Below are 21,590 nucleotides of genomic sequence, written 5' to 3' on the forward strand. Positions count from 1 at the left end.
ATTGAGGAAACTCCAAATAGGCAGTATGCCTGCCTGTGTGCATTGAAGGTTCCATCTATTTGTTAGGGTTCAGCTGATCTTCTTCTTCTCCTCTAGAAATTCATCCAGTCCTTCTTTGAAAGCCTTCTAAGCCAGTGACCATCACCACAAATTGGTGGCAGCGAATTCAAAAAAACCAACTCTCTGTTGTTGTGTGAAGCACTTTTCTTTCACCTGCTGCCAGTCATATTCCCTTGGTGTCCTGGGTGTTAGGAGAGAAGCTTGTCTGCCTCCCTTCCCCCTGCTTGCTTGCCTGTTTTCTAAATTGTGGCACCCCAAACCCTTTATCCTTTGGGGTGAAGAAAGTGCTCCTGCCTCTTGATTATATTGACTACCTTGGGATGAGGAATTTGTCCCCATCCTGGTTCATTTGAGTTTGACACTCCTGGCCTGAAACCAACACAAAATGAAACCATCACTCACATCGGTTAAGTAAAAAGCAAAGTTGGCCACATTGGTTCCTACGATGAAAATCCACAGTTAGGATTCAGTCATCAATCTCCATTTTCAACCTGCAGCTACAAGCTGACTTCATGGGTGCAATATCCTGTCTAATTTTTGCCCCCCCTTCCTTATTTGTTTTCCTTGAAACACCCCCCTTCACTTCTTCCTTTGTGCAACACCTTCCCTGATGAAGAGTTCTGGAGAACTCCAAAGCTTGCTGCCCTTTGCAGGGAAGGAGGGACTGTAGCACCCTGCTTGTGGTTAACGCTTAGCTGGAATGAAATATTCAACGCAGCAATAGAGAAATTAAAATAATAATTTATTTGTCAGACAAATAAATGAGAGGCACAGTGGTATATGGTTACCAAGCTCTGGCCTGGCCTCCTGCCATTATGGCCAGCACTTATATTCCCTTAATCCAGCCCCCTTTGCTCCTCCTGTGGCTGCCTCTGTCCAATCAGCCTGGTTGGATTTCCTATTGGCTGATTGCTATAACCAATCCTAAAAGATACACCCATATCCTCCTGTCCTTATATGGAACACAAAGAGCTATATATTGTTACATCTATAAATGACAAATAAGTAGTAATATATCTTACATGTGTCTCAACAAGGAATCTTAATTACCAGCTCACCTCTTGCCCTCCTTGCCCTATTGCCTTCTAAAACAAATGGTTAATCTTAAATTTTTATTTTAAACATATGTCAAGGATCTTGAGTTTCACATCAACATTGAAAGATCTCCTTCATTTGAAGGTTTCTAAACAAATGCCTGACAGCTATATATCAGGACTGCTTGGATGGCGTCTCCTTGTCTGGCAGGGGGGCTAGGCTGGTGGCTGACTTAATTTCAGGATAAATACAACTCTTACAACTATATGAAATAAGAATCTAGCATTTCTTAAATCCTTTGCATAGGTACATTTAAGCAAATATATTTAATACATAACATAGGTAGCCTTTTAAAAGGAATAAGGCCTTTGTAAAGGAAAAAAAAAGGAACTTAGTAGAAAACAGCTTTCAAAAGAAGCCTCTTCAGTTTACACCCCCCCCCTTCAGCCAGCTGCTTTTCCCAACATTTATTGCCCTCTAACTCTCTCAGTTTAAGAAAGAAACAGCTTTAAAAAGACTTCCCAAAAATGCTCTCAAAAATGCTCTCTTTCTGCCAGCTAGATGCTTCTCCATTTGGTCTTGGCCTTTTAACCTTAGAAAGAAGATCTGGCTCATTTTACTGGGAGGCACATTGGTATTATTTTACTATTTACTCATTCCTAATTATGTTTATCTCTGCCTTTTTTATCTTCTGTAACATGTAGGGTCAGTGTCCTCACTCTTAGTCTGTAATTCCAGCTTTTACGACTTTGAGAATTGTTTTCTGCTATAAATCAAGGGGCCCCTTGTCTAGGAGGAAAACATTGCCAGTGTTCTCTAAACAGCTGTCTTCTTGCCTGGCATGAAACATTTGAAAATCTAAGCCCATTTAATTTAGGAACCTGATCAAACATTAATAAAATGCAGGCTTAAGCCTGATGCCTCATTCCCCCCTTTCAAGCTCAAGGACCTTCATCCCAAGTGTCCTTGATAGCTTGACCTTCATCATATTCCTGAGGTAAAGCTCTGTATAGGGCCATGATATGAGGTAGAGTTTCATTCGAAATCATTTTGCTAATTGTACTTCTAAAACATGAAATGATACATGGCATCATACATAAAACCATTACCACTACTGTCAAGAAAAACAAGCAAGACAATAGTATCCCTTTGAGTCCTGTGACATTAGGTAACCAGTTAGTGAGCCATCCCATATCCCATCCTTCCCATGTTTGTACTGGGACATGTGCTATACTCTCCATCTTTGTGGCCAACACACGGATTGCCTCACCATTATCTGAAATGTTAAAGCAACAGGCATTCCCTGTCAAGTTCAAGACTCCACATAGGCCTCCCTGCCTGGCAAGTACATAATCCATCCCATTTTCAGCTGCAAAATGGCGGCTCTACTTTCATCCAACTGTTGTGCAATAAGTCTCAAACTCTGGGCCGTTGCATTGGTTACAAGTTCCACTACTGCTTGCAATCGAATTATTCTGTTTAGATTATAAATAGGATCCCGTGCCCCTTGTATGAGCTCACCAGGATTCCAGGAGGCAGGATCATAATAGGCTATAATGCGCTCTGGTGGCCAATCATCAGTATCGCTCCAACTTTGGGTACTTCCTCCTGCTATACGAGAAATATCAGCGTTTCTTCGTGTACGCTTGGCCAAATTAGTGGGCATAATCCACATTGGTGGTAATACCCATCCCAGGAAACAAGTCCCACTCCATTTGGAGGGGAGTTTCTTGTATGCCCATTCTCCACATATCCACCACAACCATCGGGTCTGAGGTTTTTGGTACGTGGAGTACAGAAGGTGAAATATCAAAAGAGGTAGAGAGTTCACAGTGCAGTATGTTAGATTGCCTTTTTCTGTCACAGTTATGTTCCATACCACTTTCCATGCATGAATAAAAGGAGGTGCACAGGGCAAGGTATTCCGAGTTCGATAGGTAGTACCGTGTGCCCAGGTATGACTATTCTTAATATAATCCCAAGTATAGTGACAATGAGAAGAGCCTATCATGGTAGAATCAGCTGCATCTGATGATTTATGTACACAGAATTCCCCTTGTACAGGTATAACTCGTAATGGTTTAGTTGAGTTCCATCCGGGGAAATTCTGTATTTGTTTGGTGTGGCATTTCGCTTACCATACCAATGGCATCTAATGGTATCGGTAATAAGGGCATACCTCCCTCTGAATCATCTGGCCCAAGAGAGCAAACAAGGCAATTGGTCCTATTTGCAACATTGGCTACCATTTCAGCTAAACCTACCCACATATTGTGGTCATAGCGGAATCCATATTTAGCAAATTTGGTCAGATTCAAGGACCCTTCCCCTTCCCAAGGGATCAGGATTAATAATAAAATCATGTTGATGTCTAGCATATGCATTCCTTCCACAAAAGATTACCTTATTGTGATAGCAAATAAATATTAGTCCCAATATAATTCCCCCAGTGACAGAAATGGGGAACCACCAAGACCAAAACATATATCCCGAGGATCCCCAATGAGTAATATCTCTGTTAATTGTTCCACAAGGGGGGGGCAGTCAATTAATTGTATAAGAGAATCTTTCCTTTCACAATCGCTGGTTCAGATGCTCCTCAAGCTTCAGGCGTGCGCAGGTCAGCCAGCTTCCAGGTTGTGGCTGCAGCAGGCCGGTCGTCTAATGTTGCCCGTGACCTAGCCCGTTCCCGGTAGGGCTAGATACAGGGGTTTTTGGAGAGAGTCAGTTTAAGAGGATTAGAGGGGTCACCTTTGCACGTCCAACTGCCTTCGGACTTCTTCAAACGGGAGTGATGAATCCAGGGGGTCACCTCAGCTACCTTCACCGCTGTTGGAGTAGAGAGCAAGACGGTGTAAGGTCCACGCCACTTAGGTGCAAGTGGATCACGTTTCCACTCTTTCACCCATACGCTATCGCCAGCCTGGAACTGATGAATCGGCTCGGCAATGCTGCACGGCGTGCGCTCGAGGGCCCACCTGTTAAGAGAAACAAAAACACGGGAGAGAGATTGCACTTGTTCCTGTGTCACATGGTCTCCTATTTGTTTGAGGTCAGCTGGAATATCCTGAACAAAGGAGGGCGGCCTCCCATACAGGAGCTCAAAAGGTGACAACTTAAGTCTTTTTGTGGGTGCACACCGAACACGAAACAGTGTTATGGGTAACACATCTACCCATCCCAATCCCGTTTCCTGGGTTAATTTTGCCAATTGGGTTTTCAGAGTCCGATTCATTCTTTCAGTTTTCCCTGAACTCTGAGGCCTATAGGCTGCATGCAGTCTCCATTTCACTTGTAGGACTCGACATACTTCTTGTACTACTTGATCAATGAACGCTGGCCCATTATCACTTCCAATGCATCTAGGTAACCCAAACCTCGGGATCAATTCAGTGAGGAGTCTCTTAGTTACCTCTCGTGCCTTTTCAGTTCGGGTGGGAAAAGCTTCAACCCATCCGGTAAGAGTATCTACAAACACAAGGAGATACTTGAATCCCTTAGAAGGGACCAGCTCTGTGAAGTCCACAATTAGGCTTTCCATGGGGACATATCCCACATGTTGGATTCCAGGAGGTTGTACCGGTCCCTGCCTGGGATTGTTTTTAGCACAAAGAACACATTTCTGTGAAATGCAAGTTGCTAATTGTGATAGATTAATAATATACAACTTCCGACTGAGACTCTCTCTGGTTGCAGTACCGCCAAGGTGAGTAGATTCATGATAATTTCTTACAATTGTGCCTGCTAGATGATGAGGTACATAAATCCTATTGTCCGGCAGGATCATCCAACTGTCCTTCACAACCGCTCCTTCCTGTTCAGCCCACTTCCTCTCTTCTGGGGTATAGTGAGGTTTAACTTCTTCTGGAACTACCTCTGGTATGAGGGCTGCTATAAATCCTCCCACAGGCTTTTGGGCTGCCTCTCGGGCTGCTTTGTCAGCAGCATGATTTCCTCTGGTTATTGGATCCCTTCCTCGTCCATGACCTTTGCAGTGCATTACAGCAATCTGTTCTGGAGCCCATACTGCTTCTAACAGGATTTCTACTTCAGGTCCATATTTCAAGGCCTTCCCGTGGGCTCCTATTAGACCTCTTTCTTTCCATAGAGCTCCATGTGCATGCAGGGTTAAGAAGGCATATTTAGAATCAGTATAGATGTTTGCCTTACATCCGGCTGCCAATTGCAGAGCTCTAGTTAAACCTATAAGTTCAGCTTTTTGTGCTGAGGTGCCAGCAGGCAAAGCTTCAGCTTCCACAACTTCCTCATTGGTGACCACAGCATATCCTGCTCGTCTGGCACCTTCATGCAGGTAACTGCTACCATCAGTATAATACACAACATCTGGATTTTTCAATGGTTCATCTTTCAGATCGGGTCTACTGGAATAAACTTCATCCATTACTTGGAGACAATCATGTGATTCCTCATCATCTACCTCTGGTAGGGGCAGCAAAGTCGCTGGATTGAGCATATTCACTACTCGTAGATGAATCCTGGGATTTTCACACAATAGGCCTTGGTACCTAGCCATCCTTGGGTTCGTTAGCCAATAACTACCCTTATATTCCATGAGCGTCAGAACAGCATGAGGTACATTCACATACATCGTCTGGCCGAAGGTAAATTTATCAGCTTCTTTGACAAGGCTTGCAGTGGCCGCTACTGCCCTTAGGCATGGAGGCCATCCTTTTGCTACTGAGTCCAATTGTTTTGACAAATAAGCTACTGGACGGTTCCAACTTCCTAATCTCTGGGTCAGGACTGCCGCTGCAATCCCATTCTGTTCATGTACATACAGCTGAAAGGGTTTTTCCGAATTAGGCAGTCCAAGGGCTGGGGCCTCCATAAGTCGTTGTTTGATAACTAAAAAAGCTTGTTGTTGCTCAGGTCCCCATACGAATGGGTCCTTTTCTGCACCTCGAGTGCTTTCATGTAAGGGCTTGGCCAGACTGCTGAAATCAGGTATCCATAGTCTACAAAACCCTGCTGTTCCCAGGAATCCTCTGAGTTGTTTCCTTGTGGTAGGTTCCTTGATAAGGCAAATAGCTTCTTTCCTCTCTGGCCTCAATGCTCGTTGTTGGTGTGAGATGTCAAAGCCCAAATATTTGACCTTTTCTAAACATAACTGTGCCTTTTTCTGGGAAACTCGGTAGCCAGCTTCCCAGAGCAAGTGGAGCAGTTCCTCTGTACCTTCTTTACAGGTATCAAAATCCTTTGCTGCTAGTATAAGGTCATCTACATATTGCAGAACCACCTTTCTCCAGGTATTGAGGGGTAACTTGTTAGATCCTTCGCCAAGGCAGTGCCAAATAAAGTTGGGGAATTTTTGAATCCCTGGGGCAATCTCGTCCAGGTTAGCTGGCCTTTTGTTCCTGTTAAAGGGTCTTCCCACTGGAAGGCAAATATAGGTTGGCTCTGTGGTGCCAGCCGGCAACAGAAGAATGCATCTTTCAAGTCCAATACAGTAAAAAATGTTGCTTCTGGTGGGATCAAACTCAGCAAGGTATATGGGTTTGGTACATTTGGGTGCAAGGTCTCGATAGCCTGGTTTACGAGCCTCAAGTCCTGCACTGGCCTGTATTCATCTGTCCCAGTTTTTCGAACAGGCAAAAGGGGTGTGTTCCATTCTGATTGGCAGGGCTTAAGCAGACCATATTTTAATAGGCGGTCCAAATGTTTCTGGATGCCCTCTGCTGCTCGCCGGGGTAAAGGATATTGCTTTACAGATACAGGGGTAGCCATAGGTTTTAAGGTTACTACAATTGGAGCTATATTCTTGGCCATTCCTGGTGGGCTATTTTCAGCCCATACTCCTGGTGGCACCTGTAGAGTTCGGAGGAGCTTGTTTAACTCTGTATCCAATGTGGGTTGGACTTGCAGGGCTGACATTAGGCGCCATGATTGTTCCTTAGGTACTGAGAGGGAAATTATTCCTGCTGCCTTTGATGGCAGTTTCATTTCTGGACCTCGAGGAGTGAAGGTGATTTGGGCCTGCAATTTGGACAGCATATCTCTACCTAAGAGAGGTATTGGACACTCAGGTATATACAAAAACTGATGGGTTAAACGATGTCCCCCAATCTGGCATTCCAAAGGTTGGAGGAAAGACCTCTTAGCTGACTGACCAGTGGCACTTTTAATGACTACACTTTTGGATGCCTTTTTCTGCAATAGTTCTGGGAGTACTGAGTATTCAGCCCCAGTATCAATCATAAAGTCTATTAAATGGCTTCCTAATTGAATCGTGACCGTGGGCTCCTGGAAGCCTAACTTTATGGAGTCCGGTCGTTCCTAGTCTTGGGTAAAATCCTCCTCTGCCAGTCCAATGAAATTGTCTCTACTCTGTCTTTGTCCAGGTCTCTGATATCTTCCATTTCGGATCATTCCCCGTCCCCGTCCCTGGTTTCTTGGGCCGGAGCCTGGGCCTGGGCCTGGGCGTACTTCTTCCAACCTCAGGGGTTCAGGACACTCCCGCTTCCAATGACCCTCCTTCTTGCAATTCGCACATTGATTCCTTCCCAGTGGTGGATTCCTTCCCCGCCCTCTTCCTCCATTTAAGGGGCGGTGGTCTTGCTTCACTGCTGTGGCTAGCATTACCATCTTTTCCTTCTGCCACTTCTTCTTCTCTTGTTTCTCAGCCTCATCCCTATTCCGATAAACTCGGCGTGCAATGGCCATAATTTGGCTCATCAGCATCCCTTCCCATCCTTCTGATTTCTGAATTTTCTTACGAATGTCAGAAGCGCACTGGGCCACAAATGTAGCAGTAATCATTCTGCTGTTTTCAGGGGCTTCAGGGTCAAAAGGAGTCCATATACGATAGGCTTCTTGCAGCCTCTCTAAAAAGTCTCCTGGACTCTCATTTGGTTTCTGTTCTACTTCTGAGACTTTAGACATATTAGTGGGCTTCTGGCATGCCCTGCGGATACCTTGCACAAGCGTCTGGCGGTAAGTGGTAAGTCTGGCCAGGTGAATTGCATTGTTTGGATCCCAATTAGGATCTTCCAAGGGAAAGTTGTCTTGGAGATGACGGTCAATATTAAAAATATTTCCCACTCTGGCCTGCTCACGCAAATATATCTGTGCCTTTTCAATTATGTCTCTCCTTTCCTCAGTGGTGAACAGAGTATTCAGGAGCTGGCGGCAATCTGTCCAAGTAGGACTATGAGTATTTATTATTGAAGTCACCAAGTCCATCATAGCCTGAGGTTTTTCTGCAAAAGATGGGGTGTGTGTTTTCCAATTCATCAGATCTGTAGTCGTGAATGGAATATATTGCAGGGTCGAAGTTCGAGGTGGCCGTGGTCCAGGTTGCCCGTTAACCAGCACAGGCTCCTCAAGTGCATCAAATACTCTTCTGAGAGGGGCTACTACGTGATCTTTCTCTTCGCTTTGCTCTAGGGGCCTCAAATCATAGGGGATGGTATTTGTCCCAAGGCATTCTTTTAGCAGCCTTATACGCCTGGCTGTATTGCTTGCTGACCGATTAAGGTCTCCCTGTAACTTCTGTAATAATTCTCTAGGACTTGGATGTACAGGGGTTTGGGGTAGGCAATCAGTTGTTCCACTAAAAGAGACTGTAGATGGAGTTCTACTGGGACTCACAGGTGGAATAATCACTTCTGCTTGGGCTTTATTATAGGCCTCCAATGCCTCCTGAAGATATTTATCATAATCTATCAAGGAATCAAGTTCTGTGACTCCAGCCCCATTATTCATTCCACTTTCTTGCCTTGGGGTTACAACTGGTGGAGTGTTTGGATTAGGCTCCCTTCGATGTGGAGCATAGGGTGGAGGTGGAAGCAGCTCTTCCTCTGGTCCCTCAAAAATGGGTTTGAGTTTATTTGGCAAGATTCCTTTCCTAGCTTCGGCTTTTACAGCCAATAATTTGCATCGTTGGACTTTGCATTCCCTTATCCATGGAGGATTTTTATTTAATGTGCTCAGCCAGGAATCTATATATGAAAATTGTTCTGGGCACCCTCCAGTTTCTTTGGCGATGTTAGACCAAAGTTTGCTTACTAAATTTATATCAAAGGTTCCCTGAGATGGCCATTCAGTATTTTGCTTCGGCCACTCTAATTCACATAACGTTCTCAGGCGCTCTGGCGTCATTTTGACTCCATACGCCCCTGAGAAGGCTTTCTTAAAATTATTTAACATACATTCAAGAGGTGTATTTTCCCCTTTTGAACCCCCAACTCCCATTGTATGGCCCTGTGAAGTATCCACTCAGTCACTCACACACACACTTCGTGGGTTTCCTTGCCTAGTGAAGTCGCCTTACTAGGAACCGAAGTACTGCCCACTCCACACTCAGGTCAGCTACAGATTGCTCTGTACTTTCTCACACATACAATGCGCTGGATACTTCACCACACACTACCTCCCATTCTTCCCTTTTCCCTACACCAGATCACCATCTGATGTACCCAACCACCTAGCGTACTCAGTTCCCACTTACTGAGACGCAGAAGTTTGATCAAGACTTCTCTTCCTCCCAATTAATTGGAGGGCCAAAAATCCCTTTGTGCACTTACCCTTGGTTGGTTCCGTTTCCCCCCGGTCCGTCGCCGCCAGTGAGCAGGGTATCAGACAGACGAGACTTCTGCGTTCCCCCTGGAAAAATTTACCAGTGCGCGCTGGGTAAGCAGTTTAGAGATCCTCTCTCTTGTACCCTGCCCAATAGGGCGAAGGGGCTGCGTTCCAGCAGACCACTTATCCGAGTCACAGGAGCACCATAAAATGTAGCACCCTGCTTGTGGTTAACGCTTAGCTGGAATGAAATATTCAACGCAGCAATAGAGAAATTAAAATAATAATTTATTTGTCAGGCAAATAAATGAGAGGCACAGTGGTATATGGTTACCAAGCTCTGGCCTGGCCTCCTGCCATTATGGCCAGCACTTATATTCCCTTAATCCAGCCCCCTTTGCTCCTCCTGTGGCTGCCTCTGTCCAATCAGCCTGGTTGGATTTCCTATTGGCTGATTGCTATAACCAATCCTAAAAGATACACCCATATCCTCCTGTCCTTATATGGAACACAAAGAGCTATATATTGTTACATCTATAAATGACAAATAAGTAGTAATATATCTTATATGTGTCTCAACAAGGAATCTTAATTACCAGCTCACCTCTTGCCCTCCTTGCCCTATTGCCTTCTAAAACAAATGGTTAATCTTAAATTTTTATTTTAAACATATGTCAAGGATCTTGAGTTTCACATCAACATTGAAAGATCTCCTTCATTTGAAGGTTTCTAAACAAATGCCTGACAGCTATATATCAGGACTGCTTGGATGGCGTCTCCTTGTCTGGCAGGGGGGCTAGGCTGGTGGCTGACTTAATTTCAGGATAAATACAACTCTTACAACTATATGAAATAAGAATCTAGCATTTCTTAAATCCTTTGCATAGGTACATTTAAGCAAATATATTTAATACATAACATAGGTAGCCTTTTAAAAGGAATAAGGCCTTTGTAAAGGAAAAAAAAGGAACTTAGTAGAAAACAGCTTTCAAAAGAAGCCTCTTCAGTTTACACCCCCCCTTCAGCCAGCTGCTTTTCCCAACATTTATTGCCCTCTAACTCTCTCAGTTTAAGAAAGAAACAGCTTTAAAAAGACTTCCCAAAAATGCTCTCAAAAATGCTCTCTTTCTGCCAGCTAGATGCTTCTCCATTTGGTCTTGGCCTTTTAACCTTAGAAAGAAGATCTGGCTCATTTTACTGGGAGGCACATTGGTATTATTTTACTATTTACTCATTCCTAATTATGTTTATCTCTGCCTTTTTTATCTTCTGTAACATGTAGGGTCAGTGTCCTCACTCTTAGTCTGTAATTCCAGCTTTTACGACTTTGAGAATTGTTTTCTGCTATAAATCAAGGGGCCCCTTGTCTAGGAGGAAAACATTGCCAGTGTTCTCTAAACAGCTGTCTTCTTGCCTGGCATGAAACATTTGAAAATCTAAGCCCATTTAATTTAGGAACCTGATCAAACATTAATAAAATGCAGGCTTATGCCTGATGCCTCAGGACTGCAGCTCACTCTGCCCCCCCCCCGGAAGCTCCCAGCAAGTTCAATCCCCCCCCCCGGCATCTCCAGGGAAGGCTGGGGGGGCTCCTGCCTGGCTCCCCGGGGAACCTCTGCCAGTCAGGGCAGACAATACTGAGCCTTGCCGAACCAGTTTCCTAGGTTCCTGCCATCATTGGTCCTCGTAAAGGTGTGCTTACACTATGCCTTTAAAGCACTTTCTTTCCCCAACGAATTCTGGGCCCTCACAGAGCTAGTTCCCAGCAGCCCTCAGCCAACTTCAGTGCCCAGAATTCTTTGAGAGAGAGAACATGCTTGGGGTATGCTTTATAAAGCTAAGTGCCATCGCAAGCTGTTCCTGGGTGTACTCGTTTTCTTTCTCTTTCTCTCCCAGCTGGGATACACTCCTCTGCACCAAGCGGCCCAGCAAGGGCACACCGACATCGTGACCCTCCTGCTCAAGCATGGTGCCTCGCCCAATGAAGTCAGCTCGGTGAGTGTGGGCTCCTGAGGGCCTGGGCACTGGGGCTGCTGCAGGGTCCTCGGGTGGAGGCTCATGCCACACCCACCCCATCCATTCCCAAGTCCTTGGCTTCCCCTGGAGCGGAGATTCCTGCATTGCAGGGGGCTGGATTGGACGACCCTTGCGAACCCGTCTATGATTCCCTCCCCCCAAAGAATTCTGAGAGCTGTCGTTTGTTAAGGGCGCTGGCAGTTATTAGGAGACCCCTGTTTCTTTCACTGAGTTACACTTTGCTGAGCCCCCTGCAAAGGGGGATTGAGGGGGGGTTAAACTACTGTGGGAACTGAAGTTCTGTGAGGGGAACAGGGGCCTCTCTCAGCACCCTTCACAAACTATAGTTCCCAGGATTCTTTGGGGGAACCACGGCTGTTGAGGTGGCTTCATGGTGCTGTAACTGGATGGTGCTGGTGTGGCCAGGCTGGGGTCACCTGGTGCTTCTCCCAGTGTTGCTGCTATCGCTACAGAAAGAGGCAGTCAAATCCTGGACTGCAATACTTCAACGGGGGGTGGGTGGGGGGTGGGCAGGCATAATTTTGAATGCTCACACATAAACAATACATGCTTGCAGAAAGCTAGTATAAGGTACACCTTATATAGGGTAAGGTAGAACAGTTAAGTTTAGCCTTCTCCCTTACAAAGAGGCTGTCTACCAGCTCCATCTGGTACGCCGGATGAGACCCTGCCTCCCTGTGTACTGTCTCGCCAGAGGCTGCGGAGACCATAGAACACTGGTCCCAAAGGATCTTCACTGGCTCCCAGTATGTTTCTGAGCACAATTCAAAGTGTTGGTGCTGACCCTTTAAGACCTAAACAGCCTCAGCCCAGTATACCTGAAGGAGCGTCTCCACCCCCATCGTTCAACCCAGACACCAGGGTCTGTCTGTGAGGGCCTTCTGGCGGTTCCCTCACTGAGAGAAGTGAAGCTACAGGGAACTAGAGAGAGGGCCTTATTGGTAGTGGCACCCGCCCTGTGGAACAGCCCCCTTCAAGGAAATAAACAACAATCTGACTCTTAGAAGACATCTGAAGGCAGTCCTGTAAAGGGAAGTTTTTAATGATTGATGTTTGATTATGCCTTTATATGTGTTGGAAGCCACCCAGAGTGGCTGGGGCAAAATATGTCAGATAGATGGGGTACAGAATAATAATAATAATAATAATAATAATAATAATAATAATAATAATAATAATTATTATTATTATTATTATTATTATTATTATTATTATTATTATTATTATTATTTATTAGAGGCAGGAAGAATCCTTGGTCACATTTGTAGCATACATTAAAAATATATTGATACAACTTTTTAAAATCATGGCTTCCACTCTTGCAAAGAATTCTGGGAGCTGTAGTTCGCTGAGGGTGAAGAGAGTTCTTAGGAGCTCCCTAATTCCCATTTCAGAGCTACAGTTCCCTCTGCACTGAGATTTTCAGTGGCTGAAGTGCGGGTTTCATTGCCCAGAAAAGCTCCTGGCCCTTCCCCATTATGCAACTTGAATGCAAGTTTGCATACTTTTTGCAAATTGCTAAATTCAGCTTTTTGGTGCAAAAAAATGTAGATATTTACACACAGGCCTGACCTGAGGCTTGTATGCTGTTGGCTGAGTGGTTTTCTCCCACCTGCCCGCTTCTCTCTGCAGAATGGGGCCACACCTCTGGCCATTGCCAAGCGTCTGGGATACATTTCTGTGACCGATGTGCTGAAAATTGTCACTGATGAGTCCAGCTTCTTGGTGAGTCCCCCAGTCAAGCCTGACCTGGGGTTGGAGGGTGGGGTGGGGAGGGGGGCACTGCTGTGATGACCCTGAAGCTGTGCTCCCGCCTGACCTGTTGCCTCTTGCAGTCATTCAGTGACAAGCACCACATGAGTTTACCAGAGACGGTGGACGAGATCCTGGATGTGTCCGAGGACGAAGGTGCGTTTCTGGCTTCCCCCGTGCTTGGGGCTGCTCTGGGAGGGAGATACGGGCACGAGGGTGACAGAGGCTGTGCACACACCAAAGCGCATTCTCCACCCACCCCAAGAAACTTGGGAACTGCAGTTTTCCCCTCACAGAGCTATAGTTCCCAGCACCCCTCAAAGGACAGATCTCGGAAATCTTTGGGAAGTTGTGTGCACAGCCTGAATCCTGCCCTCCTTGCACTAGGTGCCAGCTTTTCCTGTTTAATGGCTGCATTGGGTATTTTTTGGTAGAAAAGAGGACTGAACTGAAACGGAACATTCCGCAACCTTTCTCTCCCTGCTTGATTTTATCTGCCACTCCTCCTGCCTGCCCAGATCCATTTCCCTACCTGCCCCCCCCCAGCATAAGCATAAGTAGCCTCTATTTTTCAAGCCTTCATAAATTATTTGGAAATAAGTTTGTGATGGTGCCTCCACTTCCTTTTTGAATTCAGCTTACAGTAGCTTGGAGAACATGACCAGCAAGGCTTGCTTTCTGCAGAGCTTAGAGCAGTTCAAGTCCCTGCAAAAGGATGCGCCACCAGCGGGTCTCTGTGTTTGCCTCAATCCCAGGGGAGCACATCAAAAGCACAGAATAGGGCAGTGAGAATCCTGAGAATCTTCGGCTTAGATTATTGTTTTGAAACAAGTTTCTGGCCCATATGAAGGCCTAGATTTTATGTTGTGAATCAAATAAATACATAAGATGTGCTTGAAATTGCTTGAGGAAGCGCCTGCTGAATCTTAGAAGCCAGAGGTGAAGCTGCATAGGGGCACTCGGTGTTCATAGATTTGTAGAGCTGGAAAGTGACCCTAGCGACCATCTAGTCCAACCCCCTGCAGTGCAGGGCTCACAGCTGAATAGCAGGCATGGATCTCCTGCCTGGCTGCCATCAGGGACAGGGCCTTCTTTCCCCAAGATATCTGCCTCCCGCCTCTCTCAGAATGATGCCAAACACCAGCCCACCTTGGGACAGGCGGCCTGGCAGGTGTTTGGTTTTGAGCTGAGGCACAGAGGGTGTACTTGTGCATTTGCGCCCACCAACCTGGAGTGCACAGTTCAAACCTGCTCTTCTTTTTTTCTTGCTTTCCAGGCACGGCTCACATAACTCTCCTGGGTATGGACTGTGTGTTGTTGTTGTGGGCTTGGCTCGCCCGCCCAACCCATCTGCCCCATTCCACCCCACGCGGACCCACCAGGCCTCACATGCCTCCATCCCATGCCGCCCTTGGCTTCCCAGGGGGCCAGCTCGCCCACCTGCCCACTCATTGTGTCTGTGGCTGTGAGGGTGGCGTGGGGAAGGGGGCTGCATGAGAGAGCCCTCACCCATATGGCTGCTGAGCTCTGCTGCACACTGGTCCACAGGTGGGAGGCACGCCAGGGCATCTGTGCCAGGGCTTAGAGAGCTAGACCAGGAAGAAACCTGGGCTTTTGCCTGTCTCCCATAGAAGGGAACCATCTCCTTTTGCTCCCGGACTCCCCTTGCTGCTGACCATCACTCCTGAACCCCCTTCTCCCCCTCTTTCCACATTTGCGTTTCCACCTCACTTCCCATCTCCTTCAAGGATCGGAGGAGTCGCTTAAGTGGGAGGGAAGACAGCACAAGGATCTGAGCCACCCCCCCCCAACCTCCCTGCTTTCCTTGAAGTTGGTGACAACGACCCATCATGACCAAGGGTTAAAGCACCCTCTTTTCCTTTAATGTCCTGGGGTGAAATCTGAAACAGCCCAGCACTGTTAGAACTATGCTGTGAAGGTCGCATGTCATCCGGCCCCAAACCTTTTACCAGGCCCCTGGCTTAGTCCTCCAGGCCACCTGAGCTTGGAGCCCAACCTGGCCAGGCCATTCACAGGCATCAAGGCCATGGTGGTCTAAGTTGGTCTGAAAGAGTGATCGCTCCTCATGGTGTGGACACTCACCCCACTTTTGCTTCTGGTCTAGGAGCATCCCAGTTCCTGAGATTTCAGGAGCCCTGAGGAAGTGGGCCCCACAGGTGTCACTAGGCATGGCGCGTTAAGCATTAACCACAGTCGCTGAGAGTACCGTATTTTTCGGACTATTGGACGCACCGGTCCATAGGACGCACCTAGATTGGGGGGGGGGAAATAAAGGCAAAAAAAATTTATCCCCCCCCCCGCCAGGCGCGGGGCTGGGGCGGGGAAGCCCGAGCTTCCCCCACCCCCAGAACGGGACCCAGAGCCATGCTTTGGCATCGCTCTGGGAACTTGCGGGGCTGGGGGAGGAGGAAGCCTTCCGCCAGCCTCCAAACCATGTCGGGAGACAGCAGGATGGCGCGCTGCGCCTCTCCCGCTGTCCCCCGAGCTTGTGGGGCTGGCGGTGCGGCTCTCCTGAAGCCGGGAGGTTGTGGGGATGGTGGGGGGGGGGAGAAGCAGGCTTGCTTCTCCCTCCCCCAGCCTCCCGATCAGGTCGGGGAAAAGCGGGATAGCGGAGCGCCGCCATCCCGCTTTCCCCCGACCTGATCTGGAGGTTGTGGGGATGTGGGGGGGGGGGGAGAGAAGCAGGCTTGCTTCTCCCTCCCCCAGCCTCCCGATCAGGTCGGGGAAAAGCGGGATAGCGGAGCGCCGCCATCCCGCTTTCCCCCGACCTGATCTGGAGGTTGTGGGGCTGGTGGGGGGGAGAAGCAGGCTTGCTTCTCCCTCCCCCAGCCTCCCGATCAGGTCGGGGAAAAGCGGGATAGGGGAGCGCCGCCATCCCGCTTTCCCCCGACCTGATCTGGAGGTTGTGGGGCTGGTGGGGGGGAGAAGCAGGCTTGCTTCTCCCTCCCCCAGCCTCCCGATCAGGTCGGGGAAAAGTGGGATAGCGGAGCGCCGCCATCCCGCTTTTCCACGACCTGATCTGGAGGTTGTGGGGCTGGTGGGGGGGAGAAGCAGGCTTGCTTCTCCCTCCCCCAGCCTCCCGATCAGGTCGGGGAAAAGCGGGATAGCGGAGCGCCGCCATCCCGCTTTTCCACGACCTGATCTGGAGGTTGTGGGGCTGGTGGGGGGGAGAAGCAGGCTTGCTTCTCCCTCCCCCAGCCTCCCGATCAGGTCGGGGAAAAGCGGGATGGCGGAGCGCCGCCATCCCGCTTTTCCACGACCTGATCTGGAGGTTGTGGGGCTGGTGGGGGGGAGAAGCAGGCTTGCTTCTCCCTCCCCCAGCCTCCCGATCAGGTCGGGGGAAAGCGGGATAGCGGAGCGCCGCCATCCCGCTTTTCCCCGACCTGATCTGGAGGTTGTGGGGATGTGGGGGGGGGAGAAGCAGGCTTGCTTCTCCCCCCGCCAGCCTCCCGATCAGGTCGGGGAAAAGCGGGATAGCGGAGCGCCGCCATCCCGCTTTTCCACGACCTGATCTGGAGGTTGTGGGGCTGGTGGGGGGGAGAAGCAGGCTTGCTTCTCCCTCCCCCAGCCTCCCGATCAGGTCGGGGAAAAGCGGGATAGCGGAGCGCCGCCATCCCGCTTTTCCACGACCTGATCTGGAGGTTGTGGGGCTGGTGGGGGGGAGAAGCAGGCTTGCTTCTCCCTCCCCCAGCCTCCCGATCAGGTCGGGGAAAAGCGGGATAGCGGAGCGCCGCCATCCCGCTTTTCCCCGACCTGATCTGGAGGTTGTGGGGATGTGGGGGGGGAGAAGCAGGCTTGCTTCTCCCCCCGCCAGCCTCCCGATCAGGTCGGGGAAAAGCGGGATAGCGGAGCGCCGCCATCCCGCTTTTCCACGACCTGATCTGGAGGTTGTGGGGCTGGTGGGGGGGAGAAGCAGGCTTGCTTCTCCCCCCGCCAGCCTCCAGATCAGGTCGGGGAATAGCGGGGTGGCGGCTCTGCGCCTCCCCGCTGTCCCCAGCTTTTGGGTGCAGGCTGCTGCCCGCAAGCCTTGCGAGCCCGCGGTACATCCCGCCGGGCTTGCAAGACTTGGGATAGCTTCCTGAAGCCTGGAGAGCGAGAGGGGTCGGTGCGCACGGACCCCTCTCGCTCTCCAGGCTTCAGCAAAAGCCTGCATTCGCACCATAGGACGCACACACATTTCCCCTTCATTTTTGGAGGGGAAAAAGTGCGTCCTATAGTGCGAAAAATACGGTATGTCATTCACACAAAACCCACAAAGTCTAACGAATGAGCCAGGTATGCATGTGGACTCGTCACCCTCTCCTCCCCTTCAGCCCAGCCCAGTTCTTTGTCTTCCTTTGGGCTCCCTCCCACCACTGAGTCCTGGAGATGGAGGTTCATTGGGAGAGCAGAGGAGGGCTAAGGCCCCAAAAGTCTATAAATTTTTGCAGCTGGCTCCTGCTGGGCTGAAGCTTGCAAGCTGCACGCACACTCTTCTTTTTTATAATCTATTTTTTCCACATAAAATACAATAGAAGCCAGACTAATCTAGAGAAGAAAATTAAGAAAGAAGCAAGAATAAGAAAAGGAAGAAAATAAAGAAGAAGAGAAGAGAAAGAGAATAAAAGGCTCTTTATGACCATTGTGCCTTGACCTTTATTCTCCACACAGAAGAATGAGTTCTCACCTGGGAGCTTCCCCCTCCTCTCCCCCAGCCTCTGCTCTGCCCTCACACATGGCTCTCCATCTTCCAGCCATCGCCTTCCTACATTTATCTTCATTAGCCTAAGACAGAGAACTACAAAAACAAAGCATAAATGTAGATGGAATTAACCAAAACACAAGAACAAGAAGAAGAATGAGAGCTCATATAAAAAGAAGATAAGAGAAGTTTTAAGAAAGAAAATAAGAAGGGCTTCCGCTTTTCTGTCTGCCAATTATGACAATTATTCAAAATATGCGCTCCAGGATAACATCTGTCTCTATTAAATTCCAGCTATTTCCCAATCTGCTTGGCATTGTTTTCTCAGTCTTCAATCCCAGGCATCTGAAAGCCACCTTTTTCCATCCAAAAAGTCCAACAGGAGCTCTCCAGCTATTATTATCATTACATGTCAAAATAGTCCTTCCGACTAATCTTAACAATGTCCTTCCTTATTGACTTGTGTCTTCATTAATTTCTACCCAATTCCTTATGTTCCAGTCCTATTTCCTGTTGATCATGCTTCGTCTTAGTTGAAAAGGAAAAGGAAAATCCTTCTGATCCTCCACTTTCCCCATTCTTTTCCCAAGAGCTTAGAGGTTTTTTTTCTTCTGTGTTCCCTTTAATTTGTACCCAAAGCCTTTTCTCTCTCGGCTCCATCGCTGCTGCCATCTCCAGTTGCCTCTTAAGGCCTCTGTTCACAATTCCCTTCACCCCCACTTTGTCTGCTTCAGTCCTCCAGACAGCTGTATGGATGTCATCTCATGGTCAGGCAGACCTGGGCCCACATCTTTCCCCAAAGGCCCTGCGCGCTCCTTCATCTGGTGTATCTTTGATCCCGTCTCCGCATCTCAGCTCTTGGTTCTGTTTGCTGCTCCTCCAGCCCTTGGCAGAGGACACCAGTGAGGGAGGAGGCATTCGGCATTGCCTTTGCCTCCAGGAACTTGTGTCTGCTTCTTTAAATGCTCCTTCCTTTCTCACAAAGATAAGGGATTCTATTCTATTCTATTCTATTCTATTCTATTCTATTCTATTCTATTCTATTCTATGACTCAGCTATACAGCTGCAAATAATATGATTTAAATGTGTTTTACATGCAGTATACAATGTGACACTAGAGGGCGATGGTGAGCCACATGAAAAATGCAATGTATTTTTAAGAACGCTTTTTAAAAAAGCATTTTCAAAGCAGTTTTTATATGTGCGTCGATTCCACCAAGGTTCAGTTTTGTTTTTGCAGCCAACACAGCATGTACAAGATGGAGACTTAGGGGCAGTATAAAGTGAAGATTTTAAACAGATTCAGAGCCATATTATCAGTTCTGTTCTTTCTTAGTTGCCAGTGATCAAGATATGCTTTTTGGTAATTTTTTTAGCCTGTTAAATAATGCTTTTTTATTCCCCAGCAGCCCATTTGTCATCTGAGTGCTGATTAATTGGCAGATAGAAAATTGGATTTATAGTTATTTCCAGGTTTCAGAAATAGTTAAAAGAATCTAATCTAAGGACTATTATGCAATGCATGGGGCCTGTGAGTCCTCGCTTGAGAAACTCCTCCACCCTGAAAACTTCTGTCTCTGGTGTAATGGTTTTTTCTTCTGAGCATTTGAGGCTTATCCTTGAACTCCCTTATCTCAAAAAGGAGTTTTGATTTTTTTTATATATATAAAATTTTTATTGGTTTTACAGAATTTTTTAAAGACAAACAAACACCTAAAAAGACATACAAACACGTATAATTTCATAACACTTTTTCATAAACCTCTTTTCCGGGACTCCCCCATACCCCCCCTTTCTGCATCCCAATGTCCATAATTTTTTAGCAACTTCTAAATATTCCTTTCCAACCTCTGTCGTCTTAATCTTTTCTATAATCTGATCTTATATCACTGTATCCCTTTTTTCCTGAAAACCTCAACATTCTAGCATTCATCAAGTTTATAATAGTCCTTAAGATAGCTTTTAAATTTTCTCCATTCTTCTTCCGCCGTCTCTTTTCCCTGATCACGGATTCTGCCTGTCATCTCAGCCAGTGTCATATAGTCCATCACCTTCATCTGCCATTCTTCCAGAGTGGGTAGATCTTGTGTCTTCCAATACTTTGCGATAAGTATTCTTGCTGCTGTTGTAGCATACATAAAGAAAGTTCTATCCCTCTTTGACACCAATTGGCCGACAATGCCCAAGAGAAAGGCCTCTGGTTTTTTAGGGAAAGTACATTTAAGTACCTTTTTCATTTCATTATAAATCATTTCCCAGAAGGCCTTAATCTTCGGGCATGTCCACCAAAGGTGATAGAAAGTACCTTCAGTTTCTTTACATTTCCAACACTTATTATCAGGCAAATGATATATTTTTGCTAGCTTGACTGGGGTCATGTACCACCTGTAGATCATTTTCATAATGTTTTCCTTTAAGGCATTGCATGCCATGAATTTAATACCGGTGTTCCACAACCATTCCCAGTCAGCAAACATAATGTTATGACCAATGTCCTGTGCCCACTTAATCATAGCCGATTTGACTGTTTCATCTTGTGTATTCCATTTCAGCAGCAAGTTATACATTCTTGATAAATTCTTAGTATTGGGCTCTAACAGTTCAGTCTCTAATTTTGATTTTTCCACCTGAAAGCCAATTTTCCTATCCTGTTTGAAAAACTCCATTATTTGATGACATTGAAACCAATTTTGTACTTTATGTTTCATTTTCTCATGACTTTGTAATTTCAATTTACCTCCCTCCTGTTCCAAAATTTCCCAATACTTCGGCCATCCGACCTCCATATTGAGTTTCTTCACTGCCTTAGCCTCCACTGGAGACACCCATCTGGGGGTTTTGTTTTCCAACAGATCTTTATATCTTATCCAAACATTAAACAATGCTTTTCTAACAATATGATTTTTAAAGGCCCTATGCAGCTTAATTTTATCATACCATAGATATGCGTGCCAACCAAATGCATTATTGAAACCTTCCAAATCCAAAATGTCTGTGTTCTCGAGGAGCATCCACTCTTTCAGCCAGCAAAACGCTGCTGCTTCATAGTACAATTTTAAGTCCGGCAGGGCAAAACCCCCTTTCTTTAGCATCTGTCAATATTTTAAATTTGATTCTGGGCTTTTTGCCCTGCCAGACAAATTTCGAGATATCTTTCTGCCACCTCTTAAAACATTCCATCTTGTCAAGAATCTGCAAGGCTTGAAACAAAAATAACATTCTAGGCAATACATTCATCTTAATCACTGCAATTCGGCCTAACATTGACAATTTCAAATTTGACCATATTTCTAGATCTTTTTTAATTTCTGACCAGCATTTTTCATAGTTGTCCTTATACAAATTCAAATTTTTTGATGTCAAATAAACCCCTAGATATTTCACCTTCTTAACCAGTGTCAGTCCTGTCTCTTCTTGAAATTTCTCCTTCTCCGTGGCTGTTAAATTTTTTTCTAAGACTTTAGT

General features: G+C 46.9%; 1 protein-coding gene across 11 annotated transcripts in view; it reads left to right on the top strand.

Moving 5' to 3' along the window:
• The window catches only part of ANK1 (ankyrin 1), a 218,876-nt gene that overhangs the window by 138,812 nt on the left and 58,474 nt on the right, over window positions 1–21,590 (top strand). For 10 of the 11 annotated variants that reach the window (XR_014009893.1, XM_081200899.1, XM_081200905.1 and 7 more), the window contains exons 20-23: window positions 11,530–11,628; window positions 13,303–13,395; window positions 13,506–13,578; window positions 14,699–14,722. Coding sequence is in view for 10 of the 11 variants with exons in the window: in XM_081200899.1 (XP_081057025.1) it covers window positions 11,530–11,628; window positions 13,303–13,395; window positions 13,506–13,578; window positions 14,699–14,722 (289 nt within the window). In the remaining variant the exon portion in view is untranslated. The remainder of the gene's footprint in view (window positions 1–11,529; window positions 11,629–13,302; window positions 13,396–13,505; window positions 13,579–14,698; window positions 14,723–21,590) is intronic. The other variant, XM_081200904.1, reaches the window with a different exon arrangement.

This window comes from Podarcis bocagei, assembly GCF_964188305.1.
Source record: "Podarcis bocagei genome assembly, chromosome: 7".
NCBI lineage: Eukaryota > Metazoa > Chordata > Lepidosauria > Squamata > Lacertidae > Podarcis > Podarcis bocagei.